Source organism: Protopterus annectens, chromosome 14.part0 (genome assembly GCF_019279795.1).
Source record: "Protopterus annectens isolate FY-2018-M chromosome 14.part0, PAN1.0, whole genome shotgun sequence".
Taxonomy (NCBI): domain Eukaryota; kingdom Metazoa; phylum Chordata; order Ceratodontiformes; family Protopteridae; genus Protopterus; species Protopterus annectens.
In genome coordinates this window covers 916,947,952-916,968,066 of record NC_056748.1, presented here as the reverse complement: position 1 = coordinate 916,968,066, position 20,115 = coordinate 916,947,952, and the positions used below count along the sequence as shown (strand labels likewise).

Sequence of the window (20,115 nt, the reverse complement as noted above, 5' to 3'; positions counted from 1 at the left end):
ACATGTTACTGATATTCCCTTATACATAAACAGCAACATGCCACTGATGTACCTTTTATACAGACAAAGCATCATGCCACTGATGTACCTGTATACATCCAAAACAACATGCAAATGATGTACCCTTATACACCAATAACAGCACAGTACTGATGTTCCTTTATGCATCCACAGCAGCATGCCAATGATGTATCTATAAACATCCACAACATGCTACTGATCTATGCTTACAAATCCACAACATACTACTGATGTACTCTTACACAATGACAACATATTACTGATGTACCCTTGTACATCCACAATGCATGCTACTGATGTAACATTAAACAGCCACAACAACATGTTAATGATGTACCCTTATACATACACAACATGCTACTGATGTAATATTATACATCCACAACAACATACTAATGATGTACTCTTACACGTTTACGAATGCATACTACTGATGTTCCCTTATACATCCACAATGACATGCTACTGTTGTATCCTTATAAATCTACAACATGCTACTGATGTACCCTTATACATCCACAACAACATGCTACTGATGTGCCCTTAAACATCCACAGCAACATGCTACTGATGTACCCTTATACATCCACAGCAACATGCCAATGATGTACCCATATACATCCACAACAAAATGCTACTGATGTACCCTTATAAAAAATAATTATTTTATCTTTATATAAACATTATATTATTATAAATAAAAAAATTATATTTTTATATATAAAAATATTTTAAAATTATAATAAAATACTATATTATTTAAATTTTAAAAAAATTTTAAAATTTTTTAAAAACCCTTATAATAATACAAAATTATTATTATTTAATTTAAATTTTAATAAAAATTTTTAAATACAATAAAAATTATACATTTAAAAAATTTATATATTTTATAATAAAAACAAATTTTAAATATTTTTATAAAAAAATTTTAAATATTATTATAATAAAAAAATTTTAAAATATTTTATACACCAATAAAAAATTTATATTTCCTTTATATAAAAAATTTTAAATATTATAATAAAAATCCAAAATTTAAAATATTATTAAATAAACATATACTATTAATTTTAAAATAAAATATACTATTATTTATAAATTTTAAAATTATATTAAAATTAAAAAAAAAATTTAATATTACTATAATAAAAATTAATTATAATATTATACTTTAACAAAAAAAATTAATTAATTATTTAATTATTAATATATATATTTTATACATAAATTTAAATTATTTTATTTATAAATTTTAACAAATTATATTATTAAAATTTAAAACAAAAATTATATTTTTATAATAAAAAATTTAAAAATTTAATTTTTTAAAATATTTTAAAAATAATCCAATATAATATAATAAAAAAAAATTTTAAAAACTTTTAAAATTATAATATAACAAATTTTAATAATTATAATCTTATAAATATATTATTTTAATATAAATATATATTATTTAAACATTTAAAAATTTATATTACTTATATAATTTAAAAATTTATTAATATTTTATAATAAAAAAATTTTAAATTTTAAAATTTTTTATAAAACAAAAATTTTTAAAATTTATTATGTATAATAAAAAAATTTAAAAATTTTAATTATTATAAAATAACAAAAATTATATTTTTTATTTTTAAACAAAAATTTTAAAATTTTAATTATTTATAAAATAAAATTATATTATTTTCAAAAAAATAATATTTATTTCTAAAATAAACATTTTAAATATTTTACATTAACAATTTTAAAAATTTAATGTAAATTAAAAAACAAAAAACAACATTTAATATTATAAAATTAACAAAATATATTAATATTATAATAAAAAATATATATATTACATTAAAATATATATTAATAATCAAATTTTTAATTATTTTATTTATAAATCTACAAAAAAAATTTAAATTATAAAAAACCCACAAAAATTATTTTAAAAATAAAAAATTTTTATTATTTTTAAATCAAAAATTTTAAAAATTTAATTATTATAACCAATAAAAATGTATTTAATTATTAAAACATCAAAAAATTAAAAATTTTAATTAAAATACAAAATATTATTATTTTAAAAATTTTTAAAATTTTAAAATATATATTATTTTATATATATAATAATTATTTATCCTTATAAATAAAATTTTGCATATATATATATAAAATTTTAAAATTATATTTAAATAAAAATTATATTATATACATCAAAAATATATATTAAAATACATATAAAAATTATATTAATTATATATATATATAATTTTAATATAAAATTAATTATTATTAAAAAATTATATTATTATAATAAAAAATTTTTTTTATAATTACAACATTTATTATTTATAATTAACACATCTATATTATATATATAATAATTATAATATAAAAATTATACATAAAAAATATATATTAATAATAAAAATAAATATTATATATATATATATATACTTTAATTATATATATATATATAATCATAAAAATATATATAATATAAAAATATATATATATATTATATATATATATAATACATATTATTATAATATATAAAATATAATATAAATAATATATATAATAATAAATAATAATATATAAAATATAATATATATAAATATATAAAATAATATATATATAAAAAAAATATATAATAAAAATAAAAAAGAAGAAAAAAGAAAGAGAGAAAAGAAAATATACAAAAAAAAAGAAAGAAAAAAAAAAAACAGGGAAACAAGAAAGGGAAAAAACAAAAGAGAAAAAAAAAAAAGAGAAAAGAAAAGGGGAGAGATTAAAAGAGGAGAGAAAAAGAAAGAGAAAAGAAAAAAAAAATAACAAGAAGAAAAAAAAAAAAGGAAAAAAAAAAAAAAGAAAAAAAAAAGAAAAAAAAAAAGGAAAAAAAAGGAAGAAAAGAAAGGAAGAAAAAAAAAGAAAGGCAAGAAAATATATATATATATATATATATATATATATATATATATATATATATATATATGTATGTGTGTGTGTGTGTGTGTGGGTGTGTGTATGTAAAAAATAAATAAAACTATATTCTTATAAAATAGCATGTCATCTAGAAAGTGCATTCAACCTTAAAACTCAGTTGACAGTACAATGCTCATTCAAACCAGGCCAAACATTTGCATTCAAAAGTAGATGCCACACTAACTCCTTTCGTTCCAAAAGCAATGTTACTGACCCCCCCTTGATAGTTGTTCAATGCTATCAATGGCCATATATTTAAAAAATGCCCCTCATTATCCACTACATGTTTTGCTAAGGCATTATTCATCTTATTTTTCTTAATATTGTAATGATGTTCATAAATTCGGTCCTTAAAGCACCGATCAGTCTTGCCCACATAGAAAAATGTGCAACATTGACAAAAGGCCATATAAAGTACACTACATGACTCGCAATTGTATCTCCATTGGATATGGTATGTCTTCCCCTAATATCAAATGTCACCCCCACTATGACCAATTTACAAATCGAACAAAAAACACATTTTTCATGAGAGGAGTTTTATTCTTAATAACCATATTTTCCAATATGTCCTTAAAATTCCTACCTCTCCAAAATACTATTTTTAGTTCCACCCACATTTTATTTCTAATAAACTGGTCTTCCTCAAATAAAACCCAATTTTTATACAAAATCCATTGAACCATTTTTTCAACAACACTAAATGTGGTAATAAAATTCATAGAAAAATCTCTGTCCATACTATTCTGTTCACCATTTAAATCCTCCACCTCCAATGAAGGTACCCCATTAAGGATGTGTTTAAAATTACCACTTGCTCTTTTATGTGTCACTTCTAGGACCAAATCTTTGTAGTAAACTAAATGGATACCCTCTCTTCAAAAACATCTCAACAAGTGTATTACACTCGTCAACAAAATGTTCTTCCTGGGAAAACATCCTTGCTGCTCTAACAAGCTGGCCCTTCACAACGTATTGTTTCTGGTGAAAAGGATGTGCACTCGAAAAATGAAGAAAATCATTGAAATACGTCTTTTTTCTATAAATTTTAGAAATATGTCTATGTCTTTCCCCTAGCCTTCATCAGCCACACATTCAAATATGCTAACTTATCTATTTTAATCTTACAAGTAAATGATAGGAAGTTTGTTGAACTATTTATATAATCCATAAATTCATCTATATTCTCCCTCTTATCTCTCCATAGGTTAAACATGTCATCCAAATAACGCGTATAAAAAGATATTTTTGCATGTACAGAACTATTACCAGAAAAAATTTCATCTCCCATTGGGCCATAACAGTGTTAGCAAAGGTAGCTCCCACTGGAGAACCCATAGCAACTCCTGTCTTCTGCAAATAAAACTGGCCCACAGAAAGTAAGTAATTGTTCCCAAGCACTAATTCCAACAATTCTTCATAAAGATTTATGTCATCCTGTTTAAAATCTTTTCAACCATAAAAAATCCATCACCCACTGAATCCCTAATTCCTGGGGAATAACCGTATATCAATCTTTATCATCAATGGTCAAAAACACTTCCTCTTGCTTGAACTCCAAATTATTAATAGTATTTAAAAAAGACCAAGAATATTTATATATTTGCTCCTTCCCCTTAAGCGCTTCTTTCACATTAAGGTCAAAAAATTTCACTCAAGTAAATGTAATTGCTTGCCTTACAGCAACTATGGGCCTTAGGGGTGGCTCATTTAAATTTTTGTGTATTTTGGGGTTACCGAAAATCACTGGAGTCAAAGGAGTAATCATGTTCAACTAATTAGACAAATCTATATCAATCCTCCTTTCAATGAGCATATCCTGCTGCTGCATATGTATCTTTCTATATGGACAATTGACCTGTTTTTTAGTTACCAATCCATATGTATCAGTCCCTAGAATTTTCAACTTCCTATTATTATAGTCATGCACATCCATTATTACTAACCCACCCCCTTTATCCGGCTTCATAACCCATATTTTGTGCTATTTAATATACTCCAAATTCAAATAATCATTATTATCCAAGTTGTCTTTAACAAAATTAGGTCTAGCAGCTACATTTCTAAAATCTAATTCACATACCTTTTCAAATAATAAGAAAGCCGGATGCAGGGGTGGGTTAAACGTACTCTACACACTGAAGTCTTTGACTTCCTTCCCACCTTGTTCAAAAAACATTCAGAAATTTAATTTCCTTAGAAAAAGTTTTAAATTCAAAAGTGTTTCAGTTAAATTTATTCTCCTGCTAGGGACAAATGTCAATCCCTTACTTAATATTTCTGCAATGTCCATATCAATCAAACTGTTGGAAAAATTATATATCTTGAAATCCTTATCACAATTCATAACAACCTCAACAGTCCTATGAATATTCATGTTCAAATTCATCTGGATAGCTTCAATAATTGGCAAAGTCAATGCCTCCTCCAGTTGCTGTTGTTGTCTCATGACTGGTTGTTCAGCAATAGTTGTAATTCCATTGGCCCCTCTAATTCCTCCTGGAAGCCGTATAAAAATCCTGTGAGAGCGACTGGTTGTTATAGCCACTACCTTGATTATTCCTATTCTTCTCCTTTAACCTATCGGATCATCATAAATGCTGAGGTTTGGCATTATTGGAAGTGGAATTATCATCCAGCTGACCTGTTGATGGTTCATTCTGCCTTTCAATTAGATGTTCATTATTAATCACACCAGCCTGTACATTGTTCCCCAAATGTCCAAATGTTAAACCCCATTCTTGTGATGGAGGTGGATAGGACGTACCCCTTGCATAATTTGCTCTAGGCCTTTCCATCTTTTTAAATTTCTTAGCTCTCAAATTCTGTATGGACTGGTCTATACTGGTGAAAATTCTGTGATATTCAAACTTATATCTCATAAACAGGGTGTCCTGTTTAATCATATTATCCAGATTAGTAATTTCATTTTTTAAACTATCAATTTGCTTCACATTATAGTTAATCAACAATTCCAAAAATTCACAACCCTGTTTATCTTGTTTTTACTGCACTTCATTGGATATTAAACATGCATCAAATCTACTGTCCTGCTTGCCTTGGATTTGTGTTGGCTTACTGCTTCCTTGGTTCTGTTTTGGTTTTCTGTTTATCACATAGCTGCAATAGTTCAACATGTAAAGGGGAATCTGGAATCAGGCCAGTAGGGTAACACAATATGTGTAACCCTTTAGGAATCTGTTTCTTCTGTATACATTCAATAAAATAAGAATTCTCAAGCTGCAATTTTTTTAATTTTCATTAATTTATAATCAAATTCATTAAGTTTATCATAAATGGTCCTTTCCTGCATTTGAACCCCAGTATTTTTTATACTAAAATCAAACTTTTTATTTAACCATTCGTTCAAGATAGAAATCTCATTTAGTCCCAAATGGTCAACAACAGGCAAATGAGCAATAGGTTGCTGTTAGTTGCAGGATAGGAATTTGCAGTTATCGAAGACACTCCTATTAGTAATGGCTGTCTCAATATTCCTAAAGTCTGATCCATGTTACAGGACCGTGCCAAGTCATCAAACATCTGCTTTAACTGCTGCACCAAAAGTGTAAGGTTTCCAACCACTTCTACAAGATTCTCATCAGTGCTTGAACCAAAATGCATTTGTGAGTTCATTTCTTCCTCAGCCACCACAAAAAAAGCAATAGGAAGCTGAGAAATGTACAAGAACTATATGGAAAACCATAAAGCTTAAACAGTTTATTAATCAAACATTGATAAGCACTTTCATCCCTTAAAATGAGACTTCATCAGACACATTAAAACTACTTCAAGCCAATATTTAAAATCCCCTCCATTAGGTCATATGACCTATCCTACCCTTCCATTAAAAGTACAGAAAAATACAAAAAGCCAAACAGTTCATTCGCTAGCTCTCACTTAAAAAACTTATTCTTCCAGTTTAATAATCATCTTAAAATGAAATATAGAAAAATGTGCTCTATTTATGTATTTCTGTTTCCTACCTGTTTATAGAAATAAAACTTTCTGACCCAGCAGGTAAAAACTATGTTGCCTGAGAAGCTGAGCTACATAGTAATAAGTACTTTTTTTTATTTTATTTTAAACTAAGCTACGGTTTTGCTCATCACTTGTGTTATTTTTAGCTTTTACCGTCATGTTTTCAAATACATCAAAATATATAACCTGAGGAATATAAAATTAAGGTACAGCTTTCCAAAATCATTAAATGCTACACATTATAGGCTTTCAATGTTAAAGGCAACTCCTCTTATTCGGTCCCCTAGCTAAAACACTGATTTTTTTGCATTTTATACTCTCCAGTTAACCATCAGCTGATTTTCTGCCCCTAATTATAGAGTCTTTGTACTTATCCTCTGGAGATGGGACCTCCTTGGCCATATATAGGTTGTCAAGGGGATGGGAAACATGGAGTAGAGCCTCTGGCATCAATATATAGTATTTTCTGCATGTGGAGAATATTTTGGAATGTCCTGAATAGGCAGGGCTGCTGATGTCACATAATCATCTTTGGAAAAAAAAAACTGACTCCTAACATAAACTCTTTTAATTAGTTAAATAGGCAGTGCTATGTAGTTACAGTGGTGTTATAATATCACATTTACTTGTAGATCAGTCTAGTGTGTTTTCAGCTATGTGCTATCCCATGTGTTTCTTGATAAGACCTTACATGGAACATTGCTTTTGGTTGGTGATCATAAATACATCCAGAGGAAAACTCATAACATGGTGAGGTGCTTCTGCGGAAAAAGCTACTATGAAATATTAAAGATGTTAGATTTTCATAAAATGCTGGTTTTGACATTTGAAAAGATGCTGTTTCTTATATATATAAAGTCTTTAAAGAGTATGGCTACAAGAAGAATGTTTCAGATAGTCAATCGTTCATAATACTGAACATCTGTAATGCCAGAAGAAGTGAATGAAGAATCACATGATCCTGACAGCATTATTGTGTAGAAGGTCACAGAACAGCAGGGAGTAGGGATTTGCTCTTGCAATGCTGTTGTGTGATCTTGGAGTTGGTGCATATAATTAGCAGGGGGGGCACAGCACACCACATGGGGTAACATGGGGACTTACCCCCTTGCAAAAAAATAAGTTTTTATTTTTTTGCTTTGTTTTTCAGCATTTTGACTTTTGATCCTTTGGGAGTGATGTCTTTAAGTCTGATGTTTTAAAGTACACCCATCTATGAGATAGCAAAGGTTTATAGTTATAGGTAGGGCCTCAGACACAATTACTTGATGTACAGTTAAGACATAAAGAATTAATGTTTATCAGTTGAGGGGTACAATGTGAAATAATTTTTTTTTCTTATTGGTTATAAGGTTATGACTATTATGTTTTTTAATAGTTATTGCTAATTTCTGTGTGTGTGTGTATGTGTATATGCGAGTGCACTATTGTTTTATGAAATCTTTTAATTAGCTCCCATAATACATGATTTCTTAAACAATATTTTACTCTTACTATAGTACTGTCAATCTGGCACATTGTTAGCATACAACTAAAGACAGTTTTGTTCTAGTATACAAGTACACAACAGCATATGTAACAAACAAAAATATACTTCCCGAGTATGTAATATCTTATATCAACTTACAATAAGGCCTGTACTACAAATAAACATATATAAGAAGCATGTAATAAAACAGAATGCTATACTGCTTTTAATCTATTATATTCTGTTTTTCAAAACAGGATGGCTCTTTCCTTATAAGAAAAAGTTCTGGTCAAGACCCTCAACAACCATACACTCTAGTTGTTCTGTATAACAGACGAGTGTACAATATTCCCATACGATATATTGATACCACAGACCAATATGCCTTAGGAAGAGAAAAGAGTGGTGAAGATGTAAGTATCTGTTTTTTGCATAGCACCATTGTGACCAACTGCTGAAGAAGTTAATTGTAGTTTGTTTGTGTGTATTACTTTCTGACAGCATTACAAGGACTTAGCAGTGTCAGTGAGAAGTATCCTTTCACAGGTACAAGGGCTCTACAACTGGCTTAGAAAAACAATGTAACTTATTAATGCAGCCAGCATACTGTAATACACTCACTCATCCAATAGTAATTGAAAGCAAAATACAATTGCTTCACTGTACAAAGTGTATATCAGGCAAGTATTAATTTGTTAGTTTTCAAATATTATTTTATCCAGTGCCTCTGAAATCAGAAGTTGCATTTATGGGGTGCCAGTCATTTCCCTGACAGCACTTTTATCAAGTGCTGAACAATTGAATGAATACTTAATGGCTACAGTGAAGTCTGGGTTGCTTGAAACAATTATGCTATGCAACTTAAATAAGAAATAAATAATGACTCCAACACCAAAATAAATTTATATGGCCATTATCATCCCCACTTGTTACAACAAAAATAATAATTCCACCACTGACTGGATGTTCACCACTACCCCAAATAAAAGCTCTTCCTCCGGCTCCCTCCTCAACACTCTAAGTGACAACCTCCCCACCTTCACCATAAGACATCATAGCAGCACCCTTAAAGTTCACATTACAGCTCTGTTAGCAACCTCTCCTCCTTCCACACAGACACTTTTTATATCTCCAAATTACACTCAATAAACTGGAACATTTCCGAAAACCCTTTCACTTGATGATGCTGTACTCCTCTTAACTCCACATTCGTAAATATCCTAAACAACCATAACCCAACCAGAACCAAAAGACTGAAAGCTAACCTTGCTCCCTGGCAATCCAGAAAATGCAAACAGCTCATGTAATAGAGAGACAGAGCAAAGAAAACCTGGTTAAATAACAAAAATGAACAAACCTCCAAAAATTCAGTCAATGTGGAAATCACATCACTGTCAGGATTAGGCTAGACATGAAATCCTTCTATATAAATTTCCAAAAATTCAACCAAAACAGCCATAAGCAGTTTTGGACACCCACATGTCTCCTACTAAATCCAGATTGCACCATTCAAATAACACTAAATATTGCCAACCCAAATGAGAGCACTGCTAGTAAGTTAAATACCCACTTCATACAGTCCATATATATATATATATATATATATATATATATATATATATATATATATATATATATATATATATATTACTTAATACCGCTTTCCCCTCAACTACCTTTCCTACCTCAGAACTGAACCACCATCACAAAAGTCTCTCCCGAATGATATGGTGGCCTAAGGTATGAACATTTTTTTACATATCTGTTGAAAGCTCAGCTGTCTTTATCAGTAGGAACAGAAATCAGGCTAAGTAGGAATAAGCGTAGCTCCTTTGTCTGAATCAAGGGAGATGACAGCTGGATCAGCTATAGGGTTTTTAGAGACATATTTATGACCATCAGGAACTCTAGAAAGTCTGCTTGACTTTTTGGGAGGACAGGAGACAGGGAGTCAGGAATAAGGTAGCAGCCAGAAAAGCATTTTATAGTGCTCTTGAAACAGGAAGACTGGCAGCTGTTTTGGAAGCATCCATATTTGAGTTTAGTGTCTTCTCTCAGAATCAGAGACTTTTCTGCCTTCCCATTTAAAACATTCTTTCATCTTTCTAATGGTATCCCTAAAAGACATCGCTTTGTTGGTGAATCTGAAGATACGATCTCCTCAGCCTTCAATTCAAAAGGGAGAAAGAAATTTAGAAGCTTTGGTCTAAACAAGAAAGGTATTCCTCCATAGAAGAAAAACATCTATATCTTTTTTTTTAGAGGAGGAAGGCTGACTGCTCTGAAAAGCTTGAAGAGCTTTGAAAAGACTCTGGGCAAAATTAAGCCAGTTATCTTTACTAGAGGTGGGTGAAATATGCTCAGATTTTTGGGCATGCTTATTGGGAGCACCAAGACATTTTTGCCCTAAGGACAGAAGCTGAAGTCTGACTTCAATTAAAGTTCCCTAAATGACATCACAGTTAAGGGGTTGGTGTCCTCCCCCATCTCCCTCATATAAAACTATTTGAGGTCCTTGCTCCTAGCTAAATCAGTTATGTGTTTGGTCTCACTGCACGTGCCATACTTGTTTGCCAAAACAGCCTCCAAAGGGACAATGTTAAGTTGGCCAAGCAAAGAAGAGAGTCAGTCCTGGGGCTGCAAAAGCTCCTTGGCAGATTCAACCATCTCAGATCGGCAATAAGAAGTGGAAGTCTTGTTGGATTGAAGCACTACGTAGTTTGTTTTGTTTTTCTCTATTAATTGAGAGGTGAAGTAAGAGAATGGTGAAGATGATGACATGACACTGTGATCAAACAACTTACATTGTTCTAAGTAAGTTTTGAGAGTGTTTAATTTACTTAGGATAGTTTAAGGGGCAAATGCCTGACAAATGAACATTGTTAAATGTGATGTTCTGCTCCAAGACAAAATAAGCAACTTAAGTGGATCCTTATAAAGAATCTGACACCCAGTCTCACTTCCCATTTTTCTTGTCTGACATAATTTTAAGTTTCTCTCAGAAAAAATAATGTAATTCCTGAAGGGCTTCCATGGGGTACTTATCTGCCGGAGTCTCTGATGTGAAGCCAATTCAATGGATGACTGAACATGATGATGACGACAGACTTCTTGACACGCAAACTAGTGGCAAGAAAGCCCCGAGTTGTTTCTCACTTGCAAATCTCTCTTGTACTAGCATGTCAGCTCTTGCTGAGGGCAGTTGTATGGCATAAATGGAAGGAGCCAGAGCTTTGTAGACTGGTCAGATGTATGGGTATCCTAGCAGATACATCCCAGTTGTAAGGAGCACTTCAACAGTAATCTTATGAAGAATACTGGAAATGATCTTTCTACATCTACTTCTAGGCTGGAGAAAAAAAGAAAACTGAAAGCTAGAAGGATGCCTACTTGTTCTTCCTTGAGAAACAAGTGCACTGATGTCACTATATGGCACAGGTCTAACTTTGACTAACAAGAAGTCAAGATGCAATTCTTGTTCTTCTAAAACTGCTGTAGTATCAGATTTGAATACCAGTCAAGAGCACACGTTAGTTATAGGGAATTTATTTTAAGAGAGACTGACAGTTACATAACGCTTTCTATACAAAGTGGAAGTATTGTGTTGTATGTCTTCCTGGTCCTAAAATCATGGATATCTTAGAGGCATTGAAAAATTACTACTTTCATATAGTATAAAAATACCATAGTACATTTTGGTATAAATGATCTCAGCAAAAAGAAATGATAGCAAGTCATGAAAGACATCTAGTCTGTACTAATACTACAGCAAATGATATGGTTAGTAATTAATCATCAGTAGACCCAGTGCCTTTGTATCTAAGATTTGTGTGCTTAATGGGTGATATGTTATTCAGCACAGGAATGTCAATTCTAACACACTGGCCATGGTTAAGGAGGGATTATAGCTCACTGATGTTAGGAGTAGGTTTTGTATCAACTGATTCCTTGGCTCAGCACCAGAATGGTATATATTTTTTTCAGGAGGGTGCAGATGTAGAAGTAATCTTACAGCTAATAACACTATTATGTATTGTGCACCATCACCAGGAGTATGAATACTAGATCTGATATCCAGGCAACTTAAATAAAGGATTTAAACTATGAAATTAGTTGGACTGAATATGGAGAGCTGGATGTGGCCTCAGGATTGGCTTGATCATGTTTCCCCGATATAGGCTACTTAATAGCTGTAGGACTCTGTGACAAAGAGAGGTCAGGTATTTCCACTTTTATTAAAGACTGTGTTAATTTAACTGAAGTAAAAAACTGAGACATAGCATCCTCAACAGTAAATCAAAAGACATATTACTAATGATGGATTTTCTTTTTCTTTTTCATAGTTTCATAGTTTAGTACTAGGCTATCTGCCCTGGGGCATTTGTAAGCCTAGCCATACTGATGTGGCTTTCGCCACCCCATGAAATGGTACAAAAATGCACAGAATAGATTTAGAATACTGTGCCTCTGTCTAGTAGTGACACAGTGAAGGTCCCCTTATATAATAGAATTAGTTTACTGTGCCCCTGTCTAGTAGTGACACAGATGTGACCCCTGGGGTAAACTTACAATCTCCCATCCACTCATCATGATTTCTCTTGAAGAGAGTTAGTGAGGGGCTCTGCCTAACATGAACTGGGATTCTGTTCCAGAGCATGGGAAGCCTCTGGGTTATGAATCTATCCCTCCAGCATGTCCTATTCAGACTTGTGCCGAGGTTTAAGTCTTTAGCTCTCGTGGTTCTGATGGATTTGGATTTTTTGAGGTGGAGCATGTCCATCAGTCCCTGATTGGCCGTGGCCTTGTACGTCAGGCACAGATCACCTCTGAGCAGGTGGTATGCTACTGAATAGAGCTGGAGTTTCTTTAGTCTGGCAGAATAAGACATATGTTGGAGACCCTTGAATCTCTTGGTGAGGAACTTTTGTGGTCTCTCCAGCTGTTGCAAATGCCAGGTGAGGTACATACCAAATGGGGCATTGTACTCAATCATGGGTCTGATGAGGGAGGAGTATAGGGGTACAATGACATCCTTGGATCTGGATGTGAATCCCTTCATGATAAGGTGTGCAAGGTAGAATGTCTTTCTAACCACTTTGGCAACGTGGGTGTCAAATGAGAGGTCGCTGTCGACTTGGGTCCCTAGGTCTCTGATTACTTTTTCTGTACTCAGTGGGTTGCTGTCTATGTGATAATTTATGGGCACTTTGTTTTTCCCAAAGGGGTTGACTATACATTTTTTGGCATTTAGTTTAAGGCCATGACTCCGGCACCAGTTGTCCGTTTCTGTGAGGCCTTTTTGTAGGATGTATGTGTCCGCTGGTGTATCGACTATGGCGCCTAGTTTGCAGTCATCTGCGAACTTTGTCAGCCACAACCCTCCCATGTTTGCTTTAACATCTGAGAAATAAATGCCAAACAAGAGGGGTCCCAGGACAGATCCCTGTGGGACACCACTTGTGACTGGCTTTGAGTCTGACATTGCTCCAGCGATTTTAACTTTATGGGTTCTGTCCTTTAGCCAGTTTGCAACCCATCTAGTGACATAAGGGTTTACATTTAAGCTGTTGAGCTTATCTATGATGCCTGAGTGGGGTATTGTGTCGAAGGCCTTAGCCAAGTCCAGGTAGGCTGTATGGACTGCTTTGCCCTCATCAATGGCTCTAGTGACTGTTTTGAAAAAGTCAACCAGGTTCAAAAGGCATGATCTGCCCTTTACAAAGCCGAACTGGGTGGGATCAAGTGTCTGTAGGTCCCCAATGTCTCTGTTTATGAGTTCCATAATGATTCTTTCCATAGCTTTGCAGACCAGGCTGGTTAAGCTTATGGGGCGGTAGTTCCCAGGGTCTGTAGAGGTACCCCCTTTGTGGACTGGAACCACTGTTGCTGTACGCCAGTGTTCAGGTACATATCCTGTAGTAAGGCTAAGGTTAAATAGCATTTTTATGTGCGGGTTTAGCTCCTCTTGGAATTCATGTAGCGCGCAACCCAGGATACCGTCAGGTCCCATTGATGCTGTGTTTTTAGCTTTGCTGAGGGCGGCTCTCACCTGGACATCTGAGATGACAGGGAGATTACATTCAGCTGAGATAAGTATTTCTTCTTTTGGGGGTGAGGGAGGGGAGAAATTTGCACTGAACCTGTCAGCCAGAATGTTGGCAATATCTGTGGGTTCAGTGTATTTTTTGTTGTTGTGAACTAACTTTGAGCATATCTGAGGGTTTCCGTCCAGGTTTCTAACTTAGTTGAAGAAGGCTTTGTGGTTATCTTTAGTGTCCTTAGCGATTTTTCTTTCAAAGTTGGCCTTGGATGTTTTTATGAGAGAACGTAATTTTCTGCTAGTGTTGATCACAGATGTCTTCCCTTTATGGGATTTTGCTCTATCGTGCAGTAGCTTCCTTCTTTTGTTATACAATTTGTTAATGGCTGAGGTCCACCAGACAGGACGCTTGCCTTTGGTGGAGAGGGACTTGGATTTATTTGGGATTGCATGATCCATGCATTCTTGGAGATGTCCATAGAAAACATCTGTGAAGGATTCAGCATTGTGGGATGTGGTATCCACTGGCCCAGTGGGCTTAAAGGATACCATCTCAGTCTTAAGAAGAGTGAAGTCTGCTTTTGAGAAGTTTTTCACTGCGGTCTTTTGTGCTGGGGGTGGAGGTGGGATATGTATATCCAGGGTGATTAGTTTGTGGTCAAATCTCACTAGTGAGGGGTATACCTCTGGTGTGGAACATTTTGTCCCCATGTTTGTGATGATCAGGTCTAGTATATTATCTCCCCTAGTGGGAGAGGTGACTAGTTGTTCCAGTGCATTTGAATTTATGAATTCCAGGAACCTTTGGGCTAGGGTGTTAGGGCTAGAATAATGTACCCAATCTATGTTAGGGTAGTTGAAGTCTCCCAGTATGATGGTATTTTGTGATACATTCATATCCTCCAATGTCTTCAGGAAGGCTGAGTGGGGTTCCTGAGATTGGGAGGGTGGTCTGTAACATGCTACCAGTTGTATAGCAGTTTTGCCTATGGTTAGTTGCACCTGTATGGTCTCCGATGCTTCATGTGTTGCTACTAACCTGGAGGTGTGGGTGTCCTTGATGAAAATGGACACTCCCCCTCCCTTTGTGGTTCAGCCCGGGTTTTGGGGCCGAAAAGCATGATACGAGGTATAGCCTGGTAGCGCTGGGGTGCTCTCAGGAGCCTTGAACCAGGTTTCATTGACTGCACAGACGTGGATGTTCTCCATACTGAGGAGTGCATCGAGTGCCTGCATCTTGAGATTTAGACTTCTGGCGTTGAGCAGCATTACCCTTAGTTTTTTTCCATTTTTGTTTTCTAAGGAGGTGGGTTTGTCTTTTGAGCCTTGCCTAAAAAAGGCACTATGGGGGTGGCAAGAGCCTTAGCCAATATCCGGAAGCCCAGTGGTGACAGGTGCAAGCCGTCCCTTGCGAAGCAGCGTGGCTTGTCCAACATGTCATCCCAAGCAGACAGACATTGGATCCCCTTAGAATGACACCAGTACTTGAGCCAATTATTAAAGCTGATCATCTTGTCTTTGTATTGTGGCATCATTCTTGGTGAGGGCAAGATGCTGCTCAGGGTCAGGGTCATACCAGCCTGGGCTACATAATCAGAGAGCTCCTCTATGTCTCTTTTCATGTAGTCCAGGGAGGTACGTCTCAGGTCATTCACACCAGCATGGACAATGACGGAGTCATATTTATACTTGCTTTGGAGTGACCTGAGTGCGTGTGTTATGTGGCGGATCCTAACTCCTGATAGGCAGCTCACAGTCACCCTCTCCTTGTTCAGCCTGGTAAGCGGGACATCAGTGTGTCTGACTATAGAGTCACCTATTACTAGTGTATCAGGCATGGTGTTTGGCCTTAAGGGCTGTGATTGACTGACACACTGATTTATTGAAGTATGTGTTGCATGTGTTTTGTTTTGAGGTGGTGGATTTTTGGATGTCTGCTCTGGATTTTTATTATAGCCTCCGAGTATGTCTTTGTGTTTTTATGTGTTTGGTTTGCAGTTGTGGTAGGTCTATGTGGGACTGGGTTTGTTGTGTGTGTGGTTATCATCTCCTCCTGTCTGGTCATGCCAGCCCTGAGTTGAGAGAGTTCAGCCTCCAGTTTGGCTATATAGTTGCATCTCTCACATGTATTTGTGTTTGTTGGGAGGAGGAGAGGGTTGTCTGTGTACATGAGACAATTGTAGCATTGTCTCAAGATACCCTGATTAACCAGCTGAACTGGAGAGGACGCCAGTAATCTACCACTCAACATGCTAGAACAGTATAAGGGAGTGCTGTGCCTTTAAGGGAAGTGGATATTCACAGGGGTGGTAGGTGGATGTAGTGCTTACTTAGTATGAGAGTGATTACTTAGTAGAGAAGTTTTGAGAACAAGTGCTAGGCTTATAATACAGCGAGTAGTATGATTATACTAAGAGTAGAGCTTCCTTAAGGGAAAATTTGAAGAGCAGAAGTTTAACCTTGTTTAACCGGCGCTGCACTATGTGCACAATCGTGCAAAGCCGCACAAACGTGGATTTTAAACAGGGAACTTCAAAAAAGCTAGAAATGGTCCAAAACAACCAATTACTACAGCTCTTGTGCTGAGGTCACTTCCTACAGGGACAGGTAGGCTGCTCAAGGCTCCCCACTCCCACTGGTGAGCAAAGAAACTTCCTTCTATCCAAGTAAGGTAATGGACAACACAGGAACTACACCACAGCCCAGAATACAGCAAAGCCTGTAAACTGGACTAAACTAGTCGAGGAGAGGCAGGAAAACAAGGATTTTTTTTTGTTTTTTTTTTTTGTTTTAGATAGAAAACACACAGAAAATGCAGAAACAGTAATAAATCAGTTACACAGGCTAGCACACTTTAGTGGGCAGCCTCAACAGTTAAATTAAACAAACAAACTTTCGATCAATTTCGACTAAAATGTAACTTTAAGTGCAGATATTAAATAATGCAGCAAACAACTAAAAAAACAGTTTAAGCTTGTTTAGGGTAAGCTAGAGAAGGTATTTCAAGTAAAAAAATGGCAAAGATACTTAAATCCAGAAAGTAGTCGCTTTTCTGAGTTCTCTGTAGCTAGGACCACTCAGCAGGACCACGAGGAGCTTGTCTGAGTAGTATAGCCAGAAAAAAAGCCCAGAGGCAGATTTTAAACAGGGAAATTCAAAAGAGCTAGAAATGGTCCAAAAAGTACAGTTTTGTACCTACCATAAATGTAGATGTTCGAGGATCCACATTGCTGCAGTCATAACCTGTGGGTAGTCCGCTGTCCTCGGTCGGCCCGAATACCAAAGTGTTAGGCTGGCGTCGGTCATGGGCGCTCAGATCTGACGTCAGTACGCAGTAGTACTTAAGCGCATGACCGACGCCATATCCTCAGTCTTTCTTGCCCCAGATGTCAGAAGGCCTAAAAAGGAAAGGCCATAGCCAAAATAGAAAATACCCAACAACCAACATAGATAAAATAATAATTATCTCAAAAGAAACACAGCAACCCCAAACTATAGAGGGGAAGGAGGGAGGGAAAATTGGACTGCAGCAATGTGGATCCTCGAACATCTACATTTATGGTAGGTACAAAACTGTACTATGTTCTTCGTCTCACATTGCTGCAGTCATAACCTGTGGGTAGAATCCCAAAGCAAAGGTAAAGGGCGGCTGGCAAAACTAAAAAGCATTAGGAGCTGCTAACATGCCCTGTAAAACTGCAGTGGCAAACCCAGCCCTAGACTTGGAATAAAGAGGGAGATGGTAATGTTTAGTAAAAGTGTGCACTGAACTCCAAGTAGGTGCCTCCAAAATATCCTTAGTAGCTACCCCCCTCAAAAAGGCAGTAGATGTGGCAGTAGCCCTAGTGGAATGAGGTCTGATCCCAACCGGAACATCCTTTCCATGATGAGAATAACAAAAAGCAATACAATGGCCAATCCACTTAGAAATGGTTTGCTTTGAAACAGCTTTCCCTTGTGAACCCAAAGCAAAAGAAATAAATAACTGTTGAGTCTTCCTGAACTCTTTAGTTCTGCTCAAATAGTAGCGTAACTGCCTGTGAATATCCAAAGAATGCAAGACTTTTTCTCCTTTATTTTGGGGATCAGCATAAAAAGTAGGCAAATGAATAGACTGGTTTAAGGCCACATTAGAAATAACTTTAGGCATAAAAGTAGGGTTAGTACGCAAGGACACCCTATCCTTATGGAATATCAGGAAGGGTTCAACTGCCATGAGAGCCTGCAATTCAGATACCCTCCTAGCAGACGTAATGGCCAACAAAAAAGCAGTCTTCCAAGACAAAAACTTCAACTCAGATGTAGCTGCAGGTTCAAAAGGAGGTAAAGTAAGCTTTTCCAACACAAAATTGAGATCCCAGGAAGGAGTAGGAGCTCCATGGGGGTCTTATGTTCTTTGCCCCTCTAAGAAATTGCTTAAACAAAGGGTGAGAAAATAAAGGAGGGTCACAATCATAGTGAGCAGAAATGGCTGCAGCATGAACTTTCACAGAGGAGAAAGACAAACCCTTGTCTAATAATTCAGTAAGGTACTGTAGTGTAAAACTCAAATTAGGCACTGAAACATCAAAGCTCTTTGCTGTGCTCCAAAGAAAAATCTCCTCCATTTATCAGCATAAACTTTTCTAGTACTAGGCCGTCTGGCTTCCAAAATGACATTCAAAACTTGTTGAGGAAGCTGAGACCCCCCAGGATCTAAAACAGAATACGGCAGGCTGTCAGATGCAGGGACTGTACCCTGACATTGAGAAAATGATTGCTTGCCTGGGACAACAGGTGTGGAATTGGTGGCAAAGGCCAAGGAGGCTCCTGTATTAAACTCCTCAGCAGAGGATACCAGTGCTGTCGTGGCCAATCTGGTGCTATTAGAATCATGCAAGGCTTGTCCTGTCTGACTCTCAAGAGTACCTTGGGAAGGAGAGGCAGAGGAGGAAAAGCATAGACGTGAAGGTTGTTCCAACTGAAAGATAGAGCATCCACTTTCCAAGCTTTTGGGTGAAACATCTTTGTGCAAAATTTTGGCAGTTGGAAATTTAGTGGAGAAGCGAACAGATCTATGTCTGGAGTTCCCCAAGCCACTGTCAACTGTTGGAATACATGAGAATCCAATTTCCACTCGTGGGGATCCACAATTTGTCTGCTCAAAACATCTGCTAAGGAGTTCTGTGCTCCTGGCAGAAACCGTGCTTGAAGAGTGATGTGCAACCTCAGAGCAGTCTCCCACAAAATCATAGCTTGTCTGCAAAGAGGGTAAGAATGGGTTCCCCCCTGCTTGTTGATGTACCACATAACAGTTGTGTTGTCTGTTTGAATCAACACCTGTCCTGGTTGAAGTAGATCCTTGAAGGCCATCAGGGCAAATTGGACTGCTAACATCTCCTTCATGTTGATATGCAAATGCTGTAGTCTGGGAGGCCACGTGTCTTGAACCCATCTCCCATTGAAGTGTGCTCCCCAAGCCAGGTCTGAGGCATCCGTTGTTAAGATTTGACTTGTCTCTGGTCGGGTCACAGAGAGTCCCTTGTTTAGGTGACATTCCTGAGCCCACCACAAGAATTCCCTCTGGATGCAAGGTAATATCTGAATGACAGTGTCCAAATCGTGGCAGTGTTGAGTCCATACATTT

General features: G+C 35.5%; 1 protein-coding gene across 8 annotated transcripts in view; it reads left to right on the top strand.

Moving 5' to 3' along the window:
- The window catches only part of BLNK (B cell linker), a 964,832-nt gene that overhangs the window by 919,536 nt on the left and 25,181 nt on the right, over positions 1–20,115 (top strand). For all 8 annotated transcript variants that reach the window (XM_044056709.1, XM_044056708.1, XM_044056707.1 and 5 more), the window contains one exon: positions 8,707–8,862. In XM_044056709.1, coding sequence (XP_043912644.1) covers positions 8,707–8,862 — 156 coding nt within the window. The remainder of the gene's footprint in view (positions 1–8,706; positions 8,863–20,115) is intronic.